Raw genomic sequence first — 25400 nt, 5'->3', positions numbered from 1 at the left:
TGATCCGCAAGATAACAAACCTCTAGAAGCAGAGCCAATGCAAAATGAACTACAGCCAGTCCCAAGATTACGAAGTAGTAATAGGTCTCCAGCTCCATCAGCTGCGAGAAAAGGAAAGAAAATTATCAAATTGATGGCATTTGTGCAGACGACTGGTTCAATATATGTGACGATCGCACCAGGTAATCCACATTGTTTGAGAAGAGAGATAAGTTCAAGTTCGTGATATCCAGTTATCCTTATGAATTAAATTAGTCCCGTTGCTAGACAACTGTACAGTGGTAAGTATAAAAAAGACCGTTACCTCTCCATAGTTGTTGACCGCTTGGATCGGGAAAAACATCATGGATACTGTGTATATTGTCAGCAACACCAAACTCACGAAGAACAGCACTGTCAGATAGCAAGAACAAAACAACTTAATGAAGAATTATTTAATTAGAATTATTGATTCTTATATTAAATATATATATTATATATTAATAAATATTGTATTATATAATAATATATATATAAATATTATATATTAAATAAGAATTATTTAATAAACACAAATACAATATAAACAACTTGCTTTAATAAGCACTGCAACTTTCTTGTCAAAATCGAGAAACGTTTAGAAGAAAATGCAGTGACTTTTTCAAGTGAACCGCTGGGTATATAAACTTGAGCAGAGAGATGTTAATATGTTCATAATAAACTGAAACATTAGCCTGAATATTGTGCTTATACTTTTTCTGAACACTGTGCCTATACCTTGATATGAAGCAGTGGCGTGCATGCACACTGAATATTACAACTGATTACGACTGACTTAGGTAAGGTCACAATTCTATTTGTAATGGTCAGAGGTAGATCTAAAGGTGGGGTGGCCCTGGGGTCTTTGAAATCGACTTATATGTGGGAGGGGCGTCCGTTGCTCATCCCGAGAAAATATAAACTTTAGACGTCAAATGATGCGTTCTGAAGCAAATTCAGACTATAAATAGGTCTCTAATTGGGTCTTAAACGCAATGTTATGCTAATATAGACTATTGAACGGGGTGGAGGGTGGGTGAATTTCATTCCATATATCGTACGTGAAGGGAGAAAAGCATAAGTGAATTGAATGAGAAACGGTCGCTACGATGTAATGATGCCAAATAGGAAGATCCAGCCAAGTATAAAGGATATCAGATCGTATTATTCCAGTAGGCTGCTAATTACTTCTTAACTGCTGTGTCAGTATCGAACTCTATTATAGTTTGCGCCTGATCTTTTAAGATTTGGAGCTTACCGTTAGTGTATATTGGTTTTCTGAAAGGAGGTCCTTTGGAAAAAAGGAACGCAACGATTATGTATTGGAAAGAAGATAGGAAGAATATCGATGTTGCCTCGTAGCAGTATGAATTGGAGATATCGTCTCTGTCTTTAACCAGTGGTGTGAACCTAGAGAAAAGAGGAAGGGAAATCATTAAAGGATACTCGATCCAGACTTATGCTTACTGGAATCATATGTTGACCCACATCTTCATGTTTATACTATCACATACAAACATTACATTGGAGTAGCCTAAACTTATGTAACTCTACTTCATTCCAATATTCGAAGAAGAATTGGAGATGTAAATACCACTGTCAACTGACAATTCAGGATATATCTTTAATATCCAAAATTATTTCATATTTACATTTTTGTGTTCCTAGACATAAAAACACTCTTGTTTAATACGGTCAATGCTGTGCATCCTTTAATATGGAAGCGACTTACCATGGTTGCATGGTCAAAAGGAAATACCCTGCAATTTGAACACCAAATTGTAACACCGTATTTGTGAGGACGGAGAACAGGAGGGCGGGGTCCATAAGACTGGTCAGCGGTTTCTTGGCAACAATACTCGGGTACGCATGGTTCCTGGCAACTGAGTAAAGAGGGACAGTTCGTCTTTGTTACTTTAGAGGGAAAGAAATCTTCATCTGTACTGTACTTAATTTGCCAATAAAGCAGAACCACGCGATTCATGTGATTTTGTTATATGTCTTCACGTCGCATCGAACGAGTCAGTGTAAACACTTTATTTCTCAAGCTAAAGATATTTCAGAGACCAAATATATGTTACAGTCTCAACTGACATTAAGGATATGTTCGGAGACCAAATAAAGTTACAGTCTCAACTGACATTAATGATATGTTCGGAGACCAAATCAAGTTACAGTCTCAACTGACTAATCAGTGTCAGAAGTTTTCCGGGTCTTGTGATCTAACTGTATTGCATAATAAACTTACCCAACAGAGCTACAATGGTTGTAATAGCGATGTCCCAGTACATGAACATAAAATCACTTGGGAAAGAGTCAATCTGTAAAATTACCAAAAAGCAGATTCACTACATAGAGAGCCAAAGTGTTTTACATTTTTATCTCAATACCTTAACCTACAAGAATTTAGCATCATCTTGAATAACAGTATATATCATAGATAACAACAGAGAGATAGGCACAAGGACATGTAGTGTTGTTCAGCACCCATAGTAAATTAACTTTGGAAGTACAACGGTAACACTTTCGCGTGGGTAAATACGTACAGCGCTCGGCGCTCCTGTTGTAAAATTAGGATTTTGAGTGCGCCCAACATTATAGCAATTTTAGTGGAGACCTCTTCGTCCGGATCAAACCCGCGAGGTTACTAAGCTAAATGATTGGACTCCGTCAACCACAAACTGCACAGCAGCAACACTATCATTCCCTGTTAAGTGTAAGTATGTAGTGACAATCGAGAAACCTTAAGATGGTAATACAAATTGGTACTAGTAACTAACATTATAAGCTTGTCCATATATGTTTTGGTAAAGCTAATGAGGGCATGCTGGATAGGATTCACGATTATTTTCTGTATGGCTTTTAAGGCCAGTGACTAATTAGTGGCATAGACTAAGGGATGAAATGTATTGTCAGCACACTAATGTTCAAATGAAGTTTGGGTGCAATTTAACTTTCATATATACTCTTGTAATCCTTTAAGTATCTTGAAACAAAACAAGTTATTCGATATTACAGGGTGAAGTATTTTTACTACAAACGTTATACTGGACTGCTTAAATTGCCTCTTTATTCACAACCTGCAAACACAAGGTTTGTTACAACAGTCGTACGCGTTTTTAACTACTGCGTATATGAAATATGTACAAGCTTTATTGTTCTATATCACAAATAAGAAGTTACTAGTTTCATTGTCATTAAAAGCTATAAAATTTCCTTAGTTCGTATCTTAGCTTTCCTTTGCTTCTTCTCTTATTCTTCCTTTCTTCTGGTAATTTAGTTTGTTTGCATCTATTTGAAGGGGATGGGGGAGGGGGAGGGGGAGGGGGAGGGAGAGGGAGGTATACTTTGTTGTTATTAGCGTTTTGCGATTTTCAGTATCGATGGAAGGCGTAATAGAAAATTAAATTGTCCGCACTTGGCATGCATTTGTAATTACCATAATCATTTGTTACATAAACATATCACACCAAGGAGTTACATCGGATCACACGAATGAATGACCACGAATTGGATGACCATTACTACTGTTGGACTCCTGTGGTATACTTGTTAATGTCTCTAAGAGGACGTGGCAATCACTAAATGATAATACAGGGTTTATTAAATAATTCAGATTTCTTGGACTAGGTATTCTGATTCGACACAGCTGTTCTTACCGTATTCATAATGATGACTGATGTAAACTGTATCATACTATACAGCGCCATGTATTTGAAGACTCCGAAAGACGCCACCAAAGCAGCTCGGCCTTCTCTAATAAAAAAAAAGAAACATTTAAAGACGGCTCTGTAGAAAATGGTACATGTTACGGTACCAAGTCACGTGAGTCTATACCAGCGTCATATACGCTGCGTCGAGTCGTATGGTTGCTACTCACATTGTTACTTTATGTACTACTGTACTGTGGTCCGTTGTTTCTCGTTTATTTGTTCTCTCCGTTAGGCACGTCATCAACAATTGGTCCATGGCAGATAACTAAGATATTGAGGCAACTTTAAAGTATTATAATTCATTGTTGAGTGTGAGCCATAGAACCATTATCTTCGAGTATGTCCACTGCTGTGCAACTATAATTTGCATTTTGAATAGTTTCACTACATTTTAAGTGTAAAATTCGCTTTAAGTAAAAATAATAAAAAATAATCATCTATAATATCATACTTTTAAGATGTAATAGTTTAAACATCCATAGCAACCACTAGTAATAACTAAGCGGGATTAAAATGGAGCGTCAGCTGTAATGAAGATGTATTTACCTTCTGGTTCTTACTTACTTGATCAGCCGAGAGACGCACTCCACATTTTGAGTACGTGACGTAAAAGGTGAAGCTACCGATGCCTCGGCTTCGGAGAGAGAAATACCAGCGTGCGCCCTCTTTAATGCACCACAGTCATTTGCACCGTCTCCACACATTCCCACGTAGTATCTGAAGAGGTATCATAAACTTATCATTTTGCGTCTTTCAAATAGTACTTTATTTGTTGGTGTCAATTTGATTGCAGTTCAATCTGGCAATGTACAAACACACACATAAAGCTTTGTTTAACATTCAGACCAAGGACCACGATATTTTTTCCATTTTTCAAATCCATGTACCCTAACCTTAATAATCCCCTTAACAATATAATTCTTTAGGAATCACAACCGAGGACATGGAATTGTTCATATATCAATATATAGTTTCCTTTTACGGTCTCTATAAAAGCATCCTATTTGCTCTACTATTTTTTTCTCCCGGAATTGCCAATATCTTGTTTAACGAAGTTTAATGTTATTACGTTAGCTTCTAATGACTTGACAATGCCCGACACAGCTTTCTGAAGCATAATGTAAGTTGTTTACAACCCCCCTCCCCCTCCCCTCCCCTCCCCACCCACGGAGGTATTAGAATACTTACTCCATGTCCTGGAATACTTCTACTAGTTGAGCTTTCTGGTCGGGTGACATCCTTGCAAAAATAGTGGCTTTGACAGCAATCTAAAACGTATAACAGGCATTCACTGGTTTTACTGGGTTAGGGAGCAAACAGCCAAACAAACTGACGAACATCATTATTGTCTTCAAAGTTTGATGTGATAAAAACTAATAAACAAATAAGTTATAAAGTAGTTTCATATGATGTCATACATTTGTTAATTGTTATTGTTAATTTTTTCTGAGTGAAATCTCCAACAATGTCAAATGAAAGCTCGCTATACTACGGTTCATAGCTCTTTGTTTTTTTACTTTTTTCATCAGAAGGTTTTACCTTTGGTATTAAATGCGGCGTGTACTCTTGCAAGGCGAGGAATGTTTTGCCGTCTAAAGCAAAATGATAGGTGCTGCCATCGGAATTTCCATGAAAGTCTTCCAAGGTCAATGCAACTTCTTCTTGATTCTACAACAGAAAAATGGTATAAGCTCACACCACATTTCTATATGGTTAATGCAATGTGGAAAATGCTCTCCATTAGAAGGATACTAGCGCTACATTTAATCTGTGTACAACGTGACCGTAACAATAACATAGAGGAATGTAGGGTTTCAGCTTAACTTCTGAAACAGGATGATTAACATGAAATTATTATAAGTCCGTTCTGATTGCAGGTATCTCAAGTACATCAGCAATGCTATAAACATTCTTTACTTACAGTGTTATCTACCACTGCCAGTATTATAACAACGCTAAGAAATGTTATTTGGACATTACGGGGGCTACGTTATTTGCTTTCAAAAGAAACCAGACTTGATTATTGGCATGTTCGAAACATACGTATTTATTTTATCTTGGTGCCAGTTGTACAGAAAGTGACATCAGAGCACCCAAATAAGAAGAAAGAGGTGTTTTAAATGTCTTTGAAACTATAAACAACCTTTAACCTGCAATCATGCTCTAAATATATTAACAATACTCCTTTATTGGCTAACTGAGACAAAACTCAACTTAAAGTGCTCTCAAAATGTTCTCTATCCCCTGGGTAACCGACCTATTATAAAAACTCTTAGCTATTCGAGGTTGGTCAGTTCACATTTAAATGTACATGTTAGTCCATTGTTTCATAAGTTCTTATAACTCATTGAAACATTTCCTGGCTCATGCAACATTTTTTGTCCCAGACATACTTCTATTTGAGATTGTAATGATTACGCTTTCACAAGGTTTCCGTAGTTGTGATTTTTACGCTGACTGAATGTCTCGCTGAATTCGACCTGCCATTGTTTCCAGGGACTCTTTTCATGACAGTTTTACAAGCGGCAATTTTCTAGCAATATCTCTAAATATCTTAGCATCCACACTAGTTATAATCTTTATATATTGTGTTCCATTCATCATAGATAATTGGAAGAACCCGTTGTCGTATTTCCTATATCAAACGTACCGGACTCTTTAAATCTACTTTAATTTGGATCTTCAACTTCATACCTTCCAGCGAGGAATATCAACGCCAGCCTATTTGCACTAGTGTGTTGACCTACTAAAGTCTGGGTCCAAACGTTCCCAACGAATAAACCTTTACATCACGGGTGGGCAACCTTTTTGAATGAATGGGCCAGATATAAGGAGTGAAAAATTGACTGGGCCGCACCTAACCAACGACCTGCTGTTGATTTCAAACCTTTGATTCGGAGGACTTTCAAGCAATAGGTTTGTGTACTTAATCCGTATTCACAAAAACATGTCAATACAGTACAGTTGATAACAGTTGATAAAAGGCCTACCTGACAGCATCATTAGTGCAGATAAGTTCTAAGCAGTTAGCTCGTTTTTTTGTGATGATTTAAAATAGATTGACTTTTTTCTATTTCTTGAGACATCTCACGGGCCGCAAAAAAATCACTGGAGGGCCGCATGTAGCCCGCGGGCCGTAGGTTGCCCACCCCTGCTTTCTTTATTTTTACCTTAGAGCTAAATTCATGTGAAGGGGACGGCTGGCGACTGCATGCATTCACGACATCATTCAAGGTGTATGTGACCTTAGTCTTGTTGTCACGTGATGGCGGGGTTACATTCACCTCAACGACTAGTTCAGAAGGACCGATCATTCCACACTGTCGGGCTACATGGATTGCAGTCAAAATATTATCACCTGTAGAATAAATATAAAAGATAATATATAAGAAGGGACATAGGCTTATGCTACGCCGCTATACGGATGTGGGATGTTTTTTTCTACTTTTCCCGAACTAAGAATGTCTCCAGAGATAAAGCGAAGAAGCTGAACAGAACGTAATGTAAATGAACAGGAGTCCACGGGGAGTTAGACAACCAAGCGGCATAAGAAAGTTAACGTCAGTGTGCGTCACATTAACTGGATACAATGCAACAGCCAAAATATTAACGACTTCTCTACTCAGGTCTTATCAAGTTTTCCAGTTTATTGTATTTGTAAATAATGGAAATCATTGTCATAAATGCTATCGAAAAATGATAATGAAAGAAACCTCTGAAGGATTCAACTTACCTGTGACCATTACTGTCCTTATGTTTGCATTATTCAGTTCCTCAATTACGGGTGGAGTCTCTGGCTTCAAAGTGTTTTGCATAATCAGGAGTCCAAGCAGTTGTAAGTCACATTCGATATCGTTCCTGTTAGAATGGCGTCAAAAATGCTTATTGAAAGTACGTTGTACGATGACAAGATAATAATCCACACGCGATACTTTTCACCAGGTTTCTTATACAATTCAGCCTAAGGGTATCTAAATAGAACCAATTTTGCCCAAATATAGATGGAAGAATGTATTTTGAAATGTCTACAAGCTCGTTTAAACGAATTGTATATCAAAAAGAAATCTACGTTACCCTTCTGCTTCTTCTTTAAACGAATGTAAATATGACGTGTTTTGTGCTGGATCTGATCATCATCGTCATCATCAGCACCACCACAGCCATCGTCATCATCACCACCATCACAACCATTGTCGTCATCATCATCATCACCACCACAAACATCGTCATCATCACCACCACCACAACCATCGTCATCACCACAATCATCGTCATCATCACCACCACCACAACCATCGTCATCACCACCACACCCATCGTCATCACCACCACCACAACCATCGTCATCACCACCACCACCACAACCATCGTCATCACCACCACCACACCCATCGTCATCATCACCACCACCACAACCATCGTCATCACCACCACCACCACAACCATCGTCATCATCATCATCACCACAACCATCGTCATCACCACCACCACAACCATCGTCATCACCACTACCACCACAACCATCGTCATCACCACCACAACCATCGTCATCACCACCACAACCATCATCACCACCACCACAACCATCAACATCATCATCACCACCACCACAACCAACGTCATCACCACCACCACCACGAACATCGTCATCCTTTTCATACTAATGATGAACCGTGCAATTTAAATTCAATACAACAGACAAAACCAAAACCCTTTATTTGCTACACAAATGGCTGAACTTACAGGACTATATTCATCACATCGGCGTCATATAGGAAGAGACATAGATTCTACAACAATATGAAGTTAGGGAACTTTCATCATCTTATTTCTTCGCATGCTTGGCTCACTGGTTCGAACGAAATTTAATTTGGGACACGAGAAATATGTAAGTCTTGTATTTTGTTGATTTACCTTTCCAACCCCTGGGCTTGCTCATATGTAACGTTCTGTGCCAATGGTTTCCAAGCCATAGCTAGTACTCTCAGTCCGTTCATGGTATGCTCTTTCAATGCATCATTAAAGTTGTCGGGAACTGAAGGTAGAGTCACAATAACTGTTGTTGAGCAACTTATTGTTACAACTTATAGATGGATGTATGGGTGAATGGATAGACGAGCGATTGTAAAAGTTAATGAATGGATGGACGGGTAGATGAATGGATGAATAGGTGGATGAATGAATGGATGTGTGAATGTATAGATGGGTAAATGAAAGAATTGATGGATAAATTGGTGAATGGGTAGATGAAAGGATGGATTGCTGGATGTGTGAATGGCTTTATAGATAGATAAGTAGATCGAAGGATGGATTGGTACAATGAATCATTAATGGATGGATGTGGAGATGAATGGGTGAATAGGTGGATGAATGGATGGATGTGTGAATGTATAGATGGGTAAATGAAAGAATTGATGGATAAATTGGTGAATGGGTAGATGAAAGGATGGATTGCAACTTATAGGTCGATGGGTAAATGGATGGATGGATGGATTGGTGAATGAATAAATGGGGGAATTGGTAGATTTGTAGATGAAAGAACGGATGGATGGATGGATGGATGGGTGAATAGGTTGATGAATGGCTGTATGTGTGAATGGATTGATAGATAGATGGGTCGATGAAGGATGGATTGCTGAATGGATTAGTACAATACATCATTAAAGTTGCAGTGAACTGAATATAGAGCTACAATAATCGATGTTAAGCCAACTTATTGCTACAACTAATGGATGGGTAAATAAAAGGATGGATAGTTAGATGTATGGATGGATTAACGAATGGATGGATTGACAAATGCATGGATTGATGGATGTTTGAATTGTTACATGAAAAAGATGGATGAATTGATATTTTGCAGGATGGTTGGATAGATGAATGAAAGGATGACAGGAAGTGTGCATGGATTGATTGATGGATGTGACAATGGATTGATGGGTGGATGAAAGGATTTGATGACTTGGTCGATGATTGAGTGGGTGAAGCGATGGATGAATGGATAGGTGTGTGAAGATTGATAGATTGATGGGGCGATGAAAGGATGGATTGGTGAAAGGGTAGATGGATTGTTGGATAGATGTTGTGAAAACTTACTGCTCTCTTCCAAGCATAATGAGGCAACGATCTCCGGTGCACCTTTAACAAATACGTCGAAAGTGTTAGAGCCCAAAGTTTGCGTGATTACGCTCATTCGCTTAAGATTCGACGAAAACGTGAACTGTCTGATGACACCAATTTGATGAGCAGGGAGCACTGGCATCTGCAAAATATGAGTATGTTATGGCAGGACATGTCCGGTGTTGCGTCGAAAATGCTTAATCTAGTAATGAAGTTACATTTAGTATATTTACTACCACTATAGCAGTAGGAATTACTTTCCTGTCTAACTAGATCTGAATAGTAACAGTTTTATCGAGCTACAAAGGTAACTTCTTCTAAAAGGTGAAAATTAATTTACAGTAGCTCCCAAAGTTGCAGAATTAGAGTACTTCCTAGTCGGCATTCATTTGTTATGTAAGCGGCATTGTACATAGGCCTTGCATGGTTGATAGCGATTGTTTCCACAGTTAAGGTCAATAACATTAATTAAGGTCTTCCATGTCTACTACGATTATTCTAATGGTAGAGCAGGAGGAGGTACGGGTTCACCTACCCCCCCCCCCCTTTATTATGATGTAAAGAAGGAGGATTACTTACCGTCCCTTTATTCTAATGGAAGAGGAGGATCACTTATCTCCCTTTATTCTAATGATGCCGGAGGTTGGGGTTTACTTACCTCCCAGTTATTATAATCACTTACCTTCCCTTTATTTTAATGGAGAGGAGGAGTTCTTGCGGTCCCTTTATTCTAATAGAAGCGTATAAATTATCTTGCCTTTATTCTTAAGGTAGAGGAGGAGAAATATCGCTTACCTTACCTTCATGATAATGGAGGAGGCAGGGGACCCATTTCCTTCCCTTACTCTAATAGGAAAGTATCAATCATCTTCCCTTTATTCTTATCGTAGAGGAGGGGAAAGATCATTTACCTTCCCATTATGACAATGGAGGAGGAGGATCACTTACCTTCCCTTTATTCTAGTAGGAGGAGGATCACTTACCTTCCCTTTATTCCAACAGAAGATTATCAATCATCTTCCCTTTATACTTATCGTAGAGGAGGGGAAAGATCACTTACCATTCCTTTACGAGGTGAGTCGTTGTTGTTGCCATTGCTGGTGTCCATGACAATTGTTGGCATAAAATGAGAGAATCCTGTCCTCTCGGATTCCGTGGGCTCCTTCAGATTCTGTGAGGAAACCATTTAAGTAATCTTACATTTGAATTTGTTGTAAAGCCATTAGGCCCTTTGGATTCCATTATCAGTGTGCGCAGCGACGCAACCGTGCACCTTTTTGCCGTCCAAGGGAGGGCTGTATGAGGAGGGCTGTCATCTGCACTTTGAGCAAAATTTTGGGAAAATTGAGGGTGCTAAGATGCAAAGTGGTCCTCCTTTTGCAACGTTTGAAAGAAATTTGAAACGTTTTCGATTGTTTAGGTGCATATACATGTTAAATATTTATGAACCGTACGATTTTTTGTTTGTAATATTCTGACTGCGTGTCAGCAAAGCAAGTAATTATGATCGAAGGTATGCTAACTGTGTCCTTCGAACGACTCGCTCTGTTAAGTTATTTTGCCACAGATATCGTCAACACGTCATAAATATGATAATCTCCGTTTTGACCAGTTGCAACCATCTTGTAATCATCGGTAATTTTCAGATGTTTGACGTTTTGCACACATAGCGTCTCTCGTCAAATTTTTGACGTTTTCCGTATAAAGTTTAATACATCTGCCTACGTATGCCAGTAATGTTGTGTTTTGTTGTGTACACAAGCGATATTTTCGTTTTACTTCTTCATTCACTGCCCTCCGCGAATGGGCAAACCTTTTGACAAAAAGTACATCGACAGGATTACAGTAGCACCGATAAACATATTGTTTACACCATTTAGATTTAATGCTTGTAATCATTAAGGTTTAAGATTAAAATATATTATTAATGAAATATACGGTATAATGTATCAATTTTAGACAGCACCGAACTAAAAATGAGTTTCAGAAATCTAGAAATAGGCCACCTTCATTCATGAATACCAATGTATACTAACATGAAACCAATCATAATTTTCATAAAATTTATATCACAGACCTATATTGTCTCAATCCATAACCAAAAGAAAACTATTTAAAAAAATGTAGGACGAACCCATTTGATTGACTGGAACATTTGTAGATCCAGCGGGTCCCCACGAATTTCTCCGTCGATGACCGTCAAAGAATGACAAGTGGCCATTCCAGCGGTAAATGGACCAAATGTAAGGGTACTAGGGTCGTTAATTAGAACAAATCTGCCACGTTGAGAGAAAATTGATTGTAACATATCATTTAAGTGCACGAGAATCAACAGATTAAATCTGCATAAATGATAAGGAGAATTTGGATATATTTAGAAAGGGTTCGTTTGTATAAGTATAGGCCTACACACCTTCATGACAACTCCATGTTTATTGTACTGAACGCGACATGGCGTAAACATAACCTATTTTATAATTTTACCTATATACACATGCTTCACTTGTACATTTTCGAAGCATAATCGACGAACATATATCCAGTGGGCTTAATTATTTTAAAAGATTTCAATATATCACCACCTCATAAATAAGTTCAGCCGATAACTACGGTATACGTATCGCATGCAGTATAGAACGTCCAGAAGTTATAACTGGAGGAAACTCGGTAATTATCATTATATCTATCTCTAGGACTTGAACTTGGATTAACTGACGTCCAAGAACACATTCAAAAGCTAACTTTACTGAAATTAGAGATTAATATCTTCGATCGGATAGAGGCACAATTCAAGAGCTACAAGGTAGAGAAGAAACCCGTATTTATTCAATGTGGATTGCGAAAGTAACAAGTTAGGAAATTTCATACCCATTTCTAAAATTTCAAGTTGTTACCATAAATACATTTCTTTAGTACGTAATAGAGTATACACTTAAATGAGTACGTACGAGTCTTTGTTAATTGGCGAGACTGCCAGTAGTTCAAGGTGGTCCTCTGTCAGAGTTCCAGTCTGTAATGGTGCATACAAATACAGTTATTAAAATAACATTTAAAGCGGTCGGTCATGTTTTATTGCATAGCCATCATGCATATTCTACCACATTCACCAAGTGCTCCACACAAAGACCTGACTAAAGACACATTTATGTGTATTCATTCATGTAAGCTAGGCTATGCATTGATAGCGTACCCTGTATCAGCCCTAGGCCTAGGTATACATGATGTGCAATCTTTCATGTAAGCTATGCTAGGCATAGGTAGCGTACCCTGTATGAGCCCTATTCCTACGTATGCCTGATGTGTATTCTTTCATGTAATCTATGCTAGGCCTAGGTATACCTGGCGTGGAATTCCTTTGGACCATGTTTACGAGCTGACGTTTACAGACATTCTCGGGGTAGTGTATGTGTGACTTTAGGACAATATATTTACTATATACTTGATTTCATTCATTGCTCATTCAGTTAGCTAATGCTAAACTCTCATTCTTTGCCTTCTATCGTCTACTTTTTAAGAAAAAGTCGCCCAGGAAATAACCTGGGCACGAAAACCAAACTACCAAACGACTGATCCGCTCTCAACCCCAGTCCCCTTGCATCGGGACTGTGACTGTGTGATCATCGTCGTGTGCATCACCATTCCACTCGAAAGGGAGCAGATACTACACATGATCTTACCGAATAAAATGACGAAACATGGTCATAGAAGAGAAATCAACTTTAAGAAAAAAAATCACCTTATCAAAGCAAATAAGATCCAGCATGCCGCTAACATTAATTCGCTGTGGACTAATGCAGTAGATGTTCCTCTTCCGCAATCTCTGTTGCGCAAACACCATGCCTATTGTAAGGGCAGCAGGTAAGGCTGGAGAAACGGCGATGGTAAATACATCCAGGGCTTTCAAGATTATATCTTTTACAGTCGCCTATAAGAATAAACCATTTTCATTAACATATCTTGCTGTGTAAATATGACTATTACAGATAAAATGGTTTAGATTGTGAACAATTGAACTTCGAAATCCTATTATTCGTAGTGTGACGGACATATAGCAGAGTCCATTAAATTGCGAAATTTCTTGTCTTTGGCCAACCTGTGGCTGTAAACTGACGTTTTACTGCAAGAATATATGTTTCTCACGGATGGTAACATTGCAACATATTAACCAATCAGAGTCAAGGTATATACATAAGGGATAGGTGGGCTGTAGATTGACAATTATACTAGTACATTGTAATTTATTTTAAACTTTTATAGTTTCTTTAACTTTTGCAAACATTTCTTTCCATAGTTTGGGTAAAGATATGAATGTAGTACTTTGATATCACAGTTAGGGTTAATACTGATAACTTATTCAGGGCATTTTAAGAGTGTTCCCGAAAGCCGCTGTTGCACCCCTATCATATTGTTTTAGTTAAGAAGACATCGCTACTAATCCTTAACCCTTCTGTTTGAGATAAATTGATTTTGTTTTTAATATTCAAATATAATATATCACTTTCTGTGGTAAACAATTCATGATCGATAGGATAGTTGGAAATTACTCAGGCGTTTTCATCGGAGATAATATAAAGATATTATTACTTTAATTGAAATTTAATTCGGAAAATTCAGCTAACTCCTTGCATTTGGCGGGGCATGCGGGGTTCTCAGTTTATGCCAAAAGTATCATTATCTTTTACATATTAATTTTGCGAAGATTTCTCTGCTGGCCTTCCTGCTAGTGCTGTTAAGGACATTTTCATTTTGTAGTCAGGCGGGAGCGTGCTTTTACTTACCTTGTGCAAAATCTTTATTGTTATGACGTAAACGAAGCCAAACATCGCTGCGAAGAATGAGAGTCAATAGTAACGATAATTTTTAACCAGAAAACGAAAACATTTAGTGGTTCCGATGCCTGAACATATTCATAGTGTGGTAAGCAACACATGTTAATATTCATGAACTTGTGCAAACCAACATGAAGAGGATTATATATTGACTAATGCGGCAACATATAAAGGAAGGTAACAAGGAATCATTTATCATGTTGACAAAGTCTATTTAGTGATACATTCTAAAAAAAATGTACGGTACATGCATGAATATTAATGAGGTCAAGTATATCATGTATCTATATACTAACATTGCATTATCCAAGTACATGTATATAAAAGCTAATTTTAGAGATATATGATTAATAATTTTATGTTCACTGATTAACAATCATGATATGCACACAAAACAGAGCACGGTTGATTGTAATAATGTAGTGTGACAAACCTAATGCCAAGGATGAAAACCATGGAACATTTGTTTGTTTTTTTCTTGTTTTTCAAAGCCATTTCTTGCAATTTGATGAATATTAATGATATCAAGGTGGAGATGTCATGAAAATTTACTTATTATGTGCCAACTTCACCATACCAATATGAACGCAATTTTACGTTAAGCCCCGCCCACATATTAATATTAATGAAATGACAACCAAGAACATCATAGCACATCTGCTCATTATGGGGCATCTATCTACCAATTATCATCTTGACTGAACTTGTGGTTGTGAAGATATCGTGTTTAAAAAACCTGGTTTTGAAAATTTCCCATCGAGCCTCACCCACTCATGAATATTAATGAGGTAAAAGTTGTTGTTGCAAAGAACATGTACTTACAATGTACTGTTACATCACCACACCAAGAATGAACTAAAGCGGACTTGGTTCAAGAGATATCGACACTTAAAAATGTTATTTTATGCCCCGCTCACTCGTTAATATTCAAGAGATGGGAACCACCAACATCATGGGACATCTATACCTACCAAATATGACATTGATTCAATTTGTGGTTGGTGTTATATCGTGTTTACAAGCTAGCCGTCACATCCACAAACTCACACACATGCTAGCACGATCGCAAAGGTTACTGAGCCTTCGGCATCGTAACCAAAAAATGCAGTTTAATTTTGACTATTGAGGATTCAATAACATTCATGTGCCTGTTCGGCAAAGTACGAAATTAGCATATACACTTCATATTCCTTTCTGCAGTGTAATTGTAAATGTAACAGACGAAAAGATTGTTTCAATGGTTGTAGTAAGGGTTATCTCATGCATGCTGCAACATACCACAATGTGATAACATACGTTGATGATGTTGAAACAAGCGATAATCACATGTACAATTGTATTTCTTTTCCCCGCTATAATTTACATTCGCCGATAAACAAACTATTAAACTTTCAAATGAATAGTTCGACTATATACCTATATACCCCCATGATTCAAATCAGTGCCGTAGTGGAAGACGAATGAGCCATTTAAACACTATCGTCAAGTTAACTAGTTTACGATTTTTCTAGAATCCCAAATGCTGGTATCCTTACCCTGCATGTGTCATGTATAGCATATGTGCCACTTGGTAATATAGTCCTAATAATTCACTGAAAAGTCGAACGTAAATGGAACATTATCTTACCAACTGCGGCCAACACTAGAATGAATTTCATAGCATCACGATACAATTTGAAGTCCATTGGTTTAGGGTAAAGTATAGACCTCACTAGCATCCCTTTCGTTGTGGTGAAACCTAGATGGGGAAGAGGTATTTTAAGCAATATAAAAAAGGAGTAAAAATAGCGATACTCCATGTGTAGAACAATTGCACTACTGTGATGGTCTGGCGAACTCTTTCCTTGAATTTCACTTTGGCCTGGGCAGGGATTTGTATTGTAATACATCATGCCTGTACTGTATGAGACAATTAATCATATTTGTATGCTGTACGCCACATAAGCCTCTAGGATATTAACCGGTTCTACATTATATAAGAAATGATGATTGTTATTGATTTCTCATATTTCAAATGTAACTTAGGTGGTTGGCATGGCAACTCCAGTTTGCATATCATATCGAACTCACCTGTCCGGATAACAACAGCGAGAACTGACTTTTTCCCAATACGTCGGCTTTGTATGACTTGTGTACCGCAGAATAAGGTGTGGCGTTTGTGATTTTCGGGATTAAACATCATAGGTGGACTATCGAGTGGAATGGGTGGGTTTGGTAGAGGTGTCTTGGTTATTGGGACGGATTCACCTGTTAAAATTTTAATTGAAAACCAATCAATCAATCAATCATTCAATTACCGATTTTTAACAAAAGTCTTTTACTTGGTTAGTAAATACATATTTGAAACCACACACGAATCAGTATAAAAGTTTTGTGCACATCAATCCTTTCTGTGATAAAACACTTTTAAAGATGGAAACGTCATGTCGATTCTTTATATATTCGGCAACAAACTTCAAGAAGTCCATACCATGCATAATCACCAGGCATCCAAATCTATGGTATTTAGTTAAGAGAACTTAGAAGGGATATGATCTTTACCTGTTAACATGCTTTCATTGACGATGCAGTTTCCGCTTATTAAAACAGCATCGCAACTCATTTGGCTTCCTCTTAGTGGTAGCTGTATTACGTCTCCGGGTACCAGATCAGTCTCACGAATAAGTTCGAACACTGTAAATGGGAATTTACAATGTAATTATCGATGAAAGACAATATATTTGCAGAGGAGAGAGGGGCGCAAGGGGGGGGGGGGGTCATTGCTTAATGGTAGCGTTTTATACCACGTGTCAGCAACTTTTTTTTTACTTATGGCACACATGTCAGATTGTGGTATAACAGCTGGTAAAGAACCGCCTCCTAATTGTTAAGTCTTTGTTGACTTACCGCTATCGTCATCCACGTTATCTTTCGCTCTTAGTACACGCACTTTCCCTTCTGACCTTACCATCTTACGAAGGGTTGTCGCTTGCTGCAAAAAAAGTGGTGAATCTCATAAAATAGGTTGGTTAGCTAGAACATCTTTTCAATGTAACGAACTGAACGTTTTTGGAACGAATTAACGAATTAATATTTTATGCATATCTCTGGAGGATTGGTTTGCTCTCAGCCGAATTCACTTAGACAGACAGTATTATTCCAGGGCGTGAAAGATTGTCTTGGAAACATCAATAATCCTGCACTATATAGAATGGCACACCTATTTCCTGCTTCGTTCAGAGATGATAACATTCATGTATGTAAACAAGCGTATTACTTTAAAAAAGGAGTATACCTTTCTTGTGTTATAGACGGTTGCCATAATGGATATCAGGGACATCACGACTATAGCCACAGAGAATATGATGTAGTTGTATCCGAATATCCATAAACATACGCTGTAGATTTGGAACACGTAGAAGGGATTCAAAGCCTGTAAAGTAACAAGAGAATAAAACTGCTAAATCCGCATCGTATACGGTCTATTAGTCTAAATACTAGCACTAATAACGTTACTTACATGCTACCATTTTATGGAATGTATTAGTACTGATACTATCATGTTTAAGAAATGATATTGTCATGAACTACCGTTAATACGTTCATCGGCTAGTGCTCCTACTATAATGTACAAACACTGATAATATCATGTAATAGCACTGATACTAGTATGTCTTAACATTGATACTATCATGAACGAGCACTGATACTATCATGTACTAGCACTAATAATATCTTGTACTAGCACTGATACTATCTTGTACTTGCACTGATGCTACCATGTACTAACGCTGATACTATCATGTACTAGCAATGATACTATAATGTACTAACACTGTAACTATCATGAACGATTACAGATACTGTCATGAAATAGCACTGATACTAAAAAGTACTAGCACTGATACTGTAATGTACTAGCATGATACTATCATGAACTAGCACTGATACTATAATGTACTAACAATGATACTATATCATGTAGTAGCACTGATACTATAATGTACTAGCCCTGATAGTTTCATGTACTAGCCCTGATACTATCATGTACTAGCCCTGATACTACCATGTACTAGCACTGATATACTATCATTAACTAGCACTTTTACTGTCATGTACTAGCACTGATAATATCATGTACTAGCACTGATATACTATCATTAACTAACACTTTTACTGTCATGTACTAGCACTGATACTATCATGTACTAGCAGTGATACTTTAATGTATACTAGCATTTATACTATCCTGTTCTAGCACTGATATTGTCATGTACTAGCACTGATACTATCATGTCTGATACTATATTGTACTAGCGCTGTACTATGCTCGGCGCCGATATAATCATGTATAGGCGCGGTCTAGCATTAATAAAGTTACATCAGGTACTTGTTCACATAATAGTTTAAGTTTCACAACAACGAGCGGGCACTGATAGTAATGGGCCTTAAATAATTGAATACCTCTTGAAATATTAGCACAGGAATCGTTTTCAATTCTACGAATATTTCATTCCTTCCGTATATCTGCCTCCTAAGCCAAACAAGGCAAGGAAAATAGAAAAGAGAATGTTTTCAGTTATAATGTTCGAAAACTAACAGTAATTTAACATTCAACCATGGACTATTTACATAAACTATTTACTGGCACAGATCTCCTGACCCTAATTACTTATTGTTATTTTTAGTTACACAATAGTTTTCCCACATATTTATTTGCAAAGTGAAAAAAGAACATAAAACTGTACGGTACCAAACGTAAAACCGCAACGTTTCTCACAATTACACATATTACACATACTACACATACTGCACATACTGCACTTACTGCACATACTGCACATATTACACATATTACACATACTACACATACTGCACATACTGCACTTACTGCACATACTGCACATACTGCACATACTGCACATATTACACATATTACACATACTACACATACTGCACATACTGCACATACTGCACATACTGCACATACTACACATACTGCACATACTGCACATACTGCACTTACTGCACATACTGCACATACTGCACTTACTGCACATACTGCACATACTGCACTTACTGCACTTACTGCACATACTGCACATACTGCACTTACTGCACTTACTGCACATACTGCACATACTGCACATACTGCACATACTGCACATATTACACATATTACACATACTACACATACTGCACATACTGCACATACTGCACATACTGCACATACTACACATACTGCACATACGGCTCATACTGCACTTACTGCACATACTGCACATACTGCACTTACTGCACATACTGCACATACTGCACTTACTGCACTTACTGCACATACTGCACATACTGCACTTACTGCACTTACTGCACATACTGCACATACTGCACATAATGCACATAATGCACATATTGCACATAATGAACATACTGTACATACTGCACATACTGTGACGATGACTGCTGTCAAAATAAATATTAGTCAACAAACCTTTGTTGCTGCTCTTTCTCAGAAAATCCCGTAAACGTTCGATAAAAATCGGCACACGGTACATTTTCCTCTAAGCCCCTATAAAAGAATAGCGTACACAATGGTAAACACACATGGGCCGATGTGCCATACTTGAGCATGTGCTCCATTCTCTAAAACTATCAGAAAATATGTTGACCTCGATCCTATAATAAACATATATATATATTTATAATCTTCAATGCCACAAATAAACCTTGTACAAATTGTGGTCTTTGAGACGTAGGTTGCCCAATTTGTTGTTTCTAATACAATTACGCCCATACGGACAGGTATACTCTATAAATATTACGAGGTATGTTAATTGGAGGAATTTCTTGCATAATTATGAAGATCGACATTAACAGTTCAGTTTAAACTGAGGAGATAAACTCCAGACTTTTCAGACTTTCCTTACTACGATTATTCTACCATGTTTACTGTTGATATCGTGAAACAAAAGTGCAGATAAATATACGACTTTTACCCGTTATTTCGAAAATCTTTACGTATTCGAAAGTCCTTTTATAATTTCAAATTATTTTTTGGTAATTTCCGTTATTCTTTAACTACTACTGTATGATAAATTGCCTTTTTTTGAGAGGCTATTAGAATCCGTAGTTTATTTAAAGACGGTGAGACAAGAAGTCTTAACATCGGGTCAAAAACCGTCTTCGAAGGTTATTGGTCGCGGGTATGTTTTAGACTGTTATAAATTTCGACTGTTCGGATGAGTCTAAATCTAATGAACCTATTCGTGCAAACCAATCTGCAGATAAGGTCAGTTTAATCATGCGTTCCATCTATGCAGATGTTCTGCACTGTTTTTAAATACATGAAAAGATTAAAGTCGTCTATCTAGACAGAGTGTAGATAATCTAACATCGATTCGAAGCGCTGTACATTGTCGCATTGGTACAAAAGTCGGTTCTAGGCAATGCATGTTAATTAATTAACTAATCGTCTACAAAACCTCTATGATTGTTACCAATATAAAGAGGGTATAACGTTAACTATAAAAAACATCCTGAACTACGACACATGTCAATTTAAATATATCTTGCAGGAAAACATTTTGTTCATTATATAAGTAAGAGAAGACGTTAGGTATATGCTAGGGGCAAAATGTGTTGTTGGCTTTTGTCAGCAATGTTTTACAGCAGATCTTTTAAAGTAAGTGATTATTTCAAGAAATACTCCGTAGAAAAGGCCTTGACGCATTGCAGCTCAAAGTAACCTAATATGTATATCTGTATGTGTATGCATGTGTGTGTGTGTTTGTGGTACCGTATGTTCCTTCAAGATCAAGAAGACAATTTCATTCAGATCCGCATATATTTTGATGTTCCCATCACAAGTCAAATTCCTGCTGGGTCATGCATCTTTGTATGTGTCTACATCTGACTACAGGCGAAAGAATCCACCACATGTCAGACGATAAATAACATGTCTCCCTAATGTATTAATGAACGTTCTTATAGTATGCATTGAATGAACGAAATAACAACTAACAGCTGTATACAAACACGAGCAAACTGTAAAGAAATATACCTCGTAAAGACGAGACCACGGGGCAACTAAGCGGCAAAATGTGACCTGAAGTCACCTTTAAAACTCCCCAAACATCATTATTTTGGAAATGTGTATGACATAAATAGTATATGGAGTGTTAGGAGTGTAAAGGAGTTTAAAGTGTAAATGGAGTGTAAATGAGTGTTAGTTCAGTGGTTAACGCCGGTGCCTTCTAATCATAAGGTCCCCGGTTCGAGTCACTCCAAGATTAATGTATGTCGTCTAATTACAGAGTTGTTGAAAATTGACAATTCATAATCATGGACGTTAAATATGAATGTAAGAGACTTCGGTCAGCTTGCGGCTTTGATAAGCCAATGATGGCTTCTTCGCGAGTTCCTGCTTGCAGGAGGATCTAAAATACATACATACATACATACATACATACATACACGCATACATAGATAATGTAACTTACCCCAGCCTGTAGAAGAGAGCAATTTCCCTATCCCATATATACATAACCTTCTGGAAGTGGAAAAAGCGAAGTAGCTCCTGTATGGGGATTGAAAAGAGGAGTCAAATGTTACATGCTTTGATTTGATGTCACATTGGCTACAGTATACGTTATGCATAAAATTCCTTCAAGACACTTATATGATTTAATGTTGCGGTTAAAACATCATTCCGTTACGAATCTAAAAAGGGAGATAAGTTATGGTTTCCAAAGACACGTAATTAATAGAGCAAACCAATATAAATGATATTGCTTTTTTTACCTCTAAATTACAAACTCTGAATTCACCTAGGCGAAATGAACCTTATTAGTTCCCGTATGTTGGTTTCCAATATATGTTATTTTAACATGAATAATTATATTTACGGTTTACATTTTGTGTACTATTTGAAACGGTGTTATTTCCATCCATGCATGGAACTGCATACCTCATCCCCAAATTTGGTTACATTTTGCCTTTAAATTAATAAAGTGATTATTCCTACATCGATAGGCACATTTTGTGATTTGGATACGGGCGTATAATGTCCAAACTGATGTTTTTCTCCCTATTAGGGAAGGGTGGGGAGGGGTTTTGACCTTTGACACCATAAGTGACGGACGTACTACATCCCATGCCTAGTGACACACACCAACCAAGTTTGAAGTTCATTTGCCTTATGGTTTATAGCTTCTCTTGCAAACGGAAATATCGTGTGGACAAAAGCTATTTGCACTTGCTTAAAAACCTGTGGTTTTGCGTACAAATGTATATGCGTCATTTGTACATTTACATAAAATTCAGCTGTCGATGGTTTTATTTCAGAGAATAACTAACTATGGCAAACTAAGCATCTGTATTCTGTAGCTAGCTGGCGTCCGATTTACTCGCCTAGCCTTCATGTAATATCACAAGACTGAATGGCTATAAAGTAATCTAGTGACTTGATATTGAATTACTTCCAGATATGACTTTTTTAACTGGAGCCGATGGCGGTTTAAAGTAGACCGGTTTCAAAATTAACTATACGTCCTTCATCCTCCTTCTCCTCAAGAAACAACACTATGCTGTCGAAGATCATTAAGTCCGATCAAAGATCACGTGTTCTCTAGTAAATACAAACGTGAGTGGCAGTCTTCTCCTCTACCGTTGGATATATTTAAGTCGCAAGGCGCACGTGCAAGTTATCATGCTGACTCAGTATTACACAGTCATACACAATTTCAGTTAGATTTGACCGCGGACAAGAAATATTTCTGTGTACTGCAGCTTGACTCATTCACTATAGGCATGTGAATGTTGTCCTTGTGTCGCAGCCCCCCCCCCCCCACCCGCCCATATTTATTAATTAATTTTTTTAATAGCTATGTCTATATTTTTTGGGCATATCAGAGCATCGTTTGCTTTATATATGATTAAGCACCTACATTTGAATTGAGATGGGAGAGGGCTCTTGATTTCGAGTGTTTGGCAGTAAATCATTAACCAACACTGCAAACATTCGACGTCTTTTCATACTAAATACAGTTTAGGGGTAGTTAATTGAAATCCAAATCCCTCCTCATCCTTTAAAGGCTTTGTAAACTCCTAATAAGTTTGAAACGTTTTCAATCTTATAAGCAGTGAGGCCAACATGTTGTCACGTGATACGGAGACAACAAATACCATTACGTAGCCTCTGGGGTGGGGAGATGAAAATGTCTACAAACATACGGGAAAGCATCGGTTACCTTGAAGCGAATAAGGCTAATTAATTGTAATCATGCCGCTCATTCAGTCGCATTCAACGACCCCGACAAACGATTTCCAAGTTTCATCATCCTCGTTAAACCGATCTTAGTAAGGGGCTATACTGGTATAATCTTGATGCCACGTTCAGTACTCATCTGGGAAATATTACGCCTATAAGTGATACTCAATCTTGCATCACATAATTAATAAAGGTTTCGTGTATATACAATCTACAAATACATATACTGAACTTTCACTGTCGTTTGCGGTTTCTTGTAAACTCAAATTTGGAGTTGTCACGATATTTTCGTTTACGTTTAAAACTGTAATTCTCATTATTTAATTGTTTTGTTTATATCAGTGTGTGTGATAAAGCAGGTGTACCTACTTGTTCAATTACTTTAAAATTCTTGTTTCGATCTGACGTCATGTCGTTTGGAACAAACTCTACCTTTTCCCCGACATCGGAATTCTCAACCGTAACCTTTACCGAGGGGCTGCCATTCATGCAGTAGTCCTCACGACGGCGTCTCTTTTCTCTGTGAAGGAAAAGACAAAATTCACACAATGCTGCAAATGAAACGATTTTTTCTTATCAACTAAGGCATGGTTTGAATATACACTGATGCTGCCTTGATCATGCATGGCTACATAAATGCCATATGTATAGAAACATCACACACTCACTGTAATGATGTGTTAGTACAATGTGTGATCCACATGTGCCTGTCATGGTTAATTGTGCATTGTTTTATGGTAATAGGCTACAAAGGCATTCACTCAGTATACTTATGAGTATACTCATGCTGTATTACAATAGAAGGCCCTAATTTCGCTAAACTCCAAATTGAATGCAAATATATGCCTACTACAGATTGTCTAAAGAAATCTTTCTTTACCTATAGTCGTTCGTCACGTTGTTTGAACCACTAATTACGTAAAAGAATCAGTAGCATACACGGCATCTATAGAGTCAACTATTAATAAACCCAATGTCAAGAAGTGCGAAGTTACCAACGCAATGGATGATTCACACGAACCACTGAACGATTACCCAGTAACCACGTATGAAAGGTTAAACACAAATTACAAACAAATTTCATTCAAGGAGTTTTAAGACTGGATAAAAAACAGATCGCTCATCCTTTGGATTTAATTAAAAAGCTGACAATTATCAGCAATTACATGGCGCCAGATTTGTATGCCAAGCTCCACCGTGTACAAGATCCACCGTGTATAATACATGCAACGCATCCTATGTATATATATTTAGCTACAGCAAACCACAACATTTTCTTTAGCCAATGTTTCATGTTTTCTAGCATATAACGTATCAAGTATAAGGAGTGTTCATATTTCCTTAACCATTGTTAGCTCACTACTGCATGGGCAAGCAATGACCAATTTTGGTAGAGGAATTCTGCCTTTTTAACCAGTATGTCAACAACCAGCAATGAAAGGCCGCATTGCTTTATATATATAAATATATATATAT

The 25400-nt window shown here is 37.4% G+C and overlaps 1 protein-coding gene across 4 annotated transcripts in view; it reads right to left on the bottom strand.

The window, feature by feature from the left end:
• The window catches only part of LOC139975523 (polyamine-transporting ATPase 13A3-like), a 74852-nt gene that overhangs the window by 7045 nt on the left and 42407 nt on the right, over window positions 1-25400 (bottom strand). For 3 of the 4 annotated variants that reach the window (XM_071983515.1, XM_071983512.1, XM_071983513.1), the window contains exons 5-31: window positions 24294-24444; window positions 22156-22232; window positions 20148-20225; window positions 19121-19190; window positions 17952-18089; window positions 17564-17648; window positions 17219-17350; window positions 16748-16924; window positions 16305-16415; window positions 14627-14673; window positions 13585-13773; window positions 12797-12858; window positions 11983-12124; window positions 10909-11019; window positions 9825-9990; window positions 8646-8766; window positions 7465-7589; window positions 6902-7089; window positions 5271-5399; window positions 4920-4999; window positions 4296-4448; window positions 3678-3774; window positions 2267-2339; window positions 1751-1901; window positions 1277-1428; window positions 305-393; window positions 21-101 (exon numbers count right to left, since the gene is read on the bottom strand). In XM_071983515.1, the coding sequence (XP_071839616.1) occupies window positions 21-101; window positions 305-393; window positions 1277-1428; window positions 1751-1901; window positions 2267-2339; window positions 3678-3774; window positions 4296-4448; window positions 4920-4999; window positions 5271-5399; window positions 6902-7089; window positions 7465-7589; window positions 8646-8766; window positions 9825-9990; window positions 10909-11019; window positions 11983-12124; window positions 12797-12858; window positions 13585-13773; window positions 14627-14673; window positions 16305-16415; window positions 16748-16924; window positions 17219-17350; window positions 17564-17648; window positions 17952-18089; window positions 19121-19190; window positions 20148-20225; window positions 22156-22232; window positions 24294-24444 (3175 nt within the window). The remainder of the gene's footprint in view (window positions 1-20; window positions 102-304; window positions 394-1276; window positions 1429-1750; window positions 1902-2266; window positions 2340-3677; window positions 3775-4295; window positions 4449-4919; window positions 5000-5270; window positions 5400-6901; window positions 7090-7464; window positions 7590-8645; window positions 8767-9824; window positions 9991-10908; window positions 11020-11982; window positions 12125-12796; window positions 12859-13584; window positions 13774-14626; window positions 14674-16304; window positions 16416-16747; window positions 16925-17218; window positions 17351-17563; window positions 17649-17951; window positions 18090-19120; window positions 19191-20147; window positions 20226-22155; window positions 22233-24293; window positions 24445-25400) is intronic. The other variant, XM_071983514.1, reaches the window with a different exon arrangement.

This window comes from Apostichopus japonicus, chromosome 11 (assembly GCF_037975245.1).
Source record: "Apostichopus japonicus isolate 1M-3 chromosome 11, ASM3797524v1, whole genome shotgun sequence".
Classification (NCBI taxonomy): domain Eukaryota; kingdom Metazoa; phylum Echinodermata; class Holothuroidea; order Aspidochirotida; family Stichopodidae; genus Apostichopus; species Apostichopus japonicus.
The sequence above is the reverse complement of the archived record's forward strand: the minus strand, read 5'-3'. Positions and strand labels throughout refer to the sequence as shown.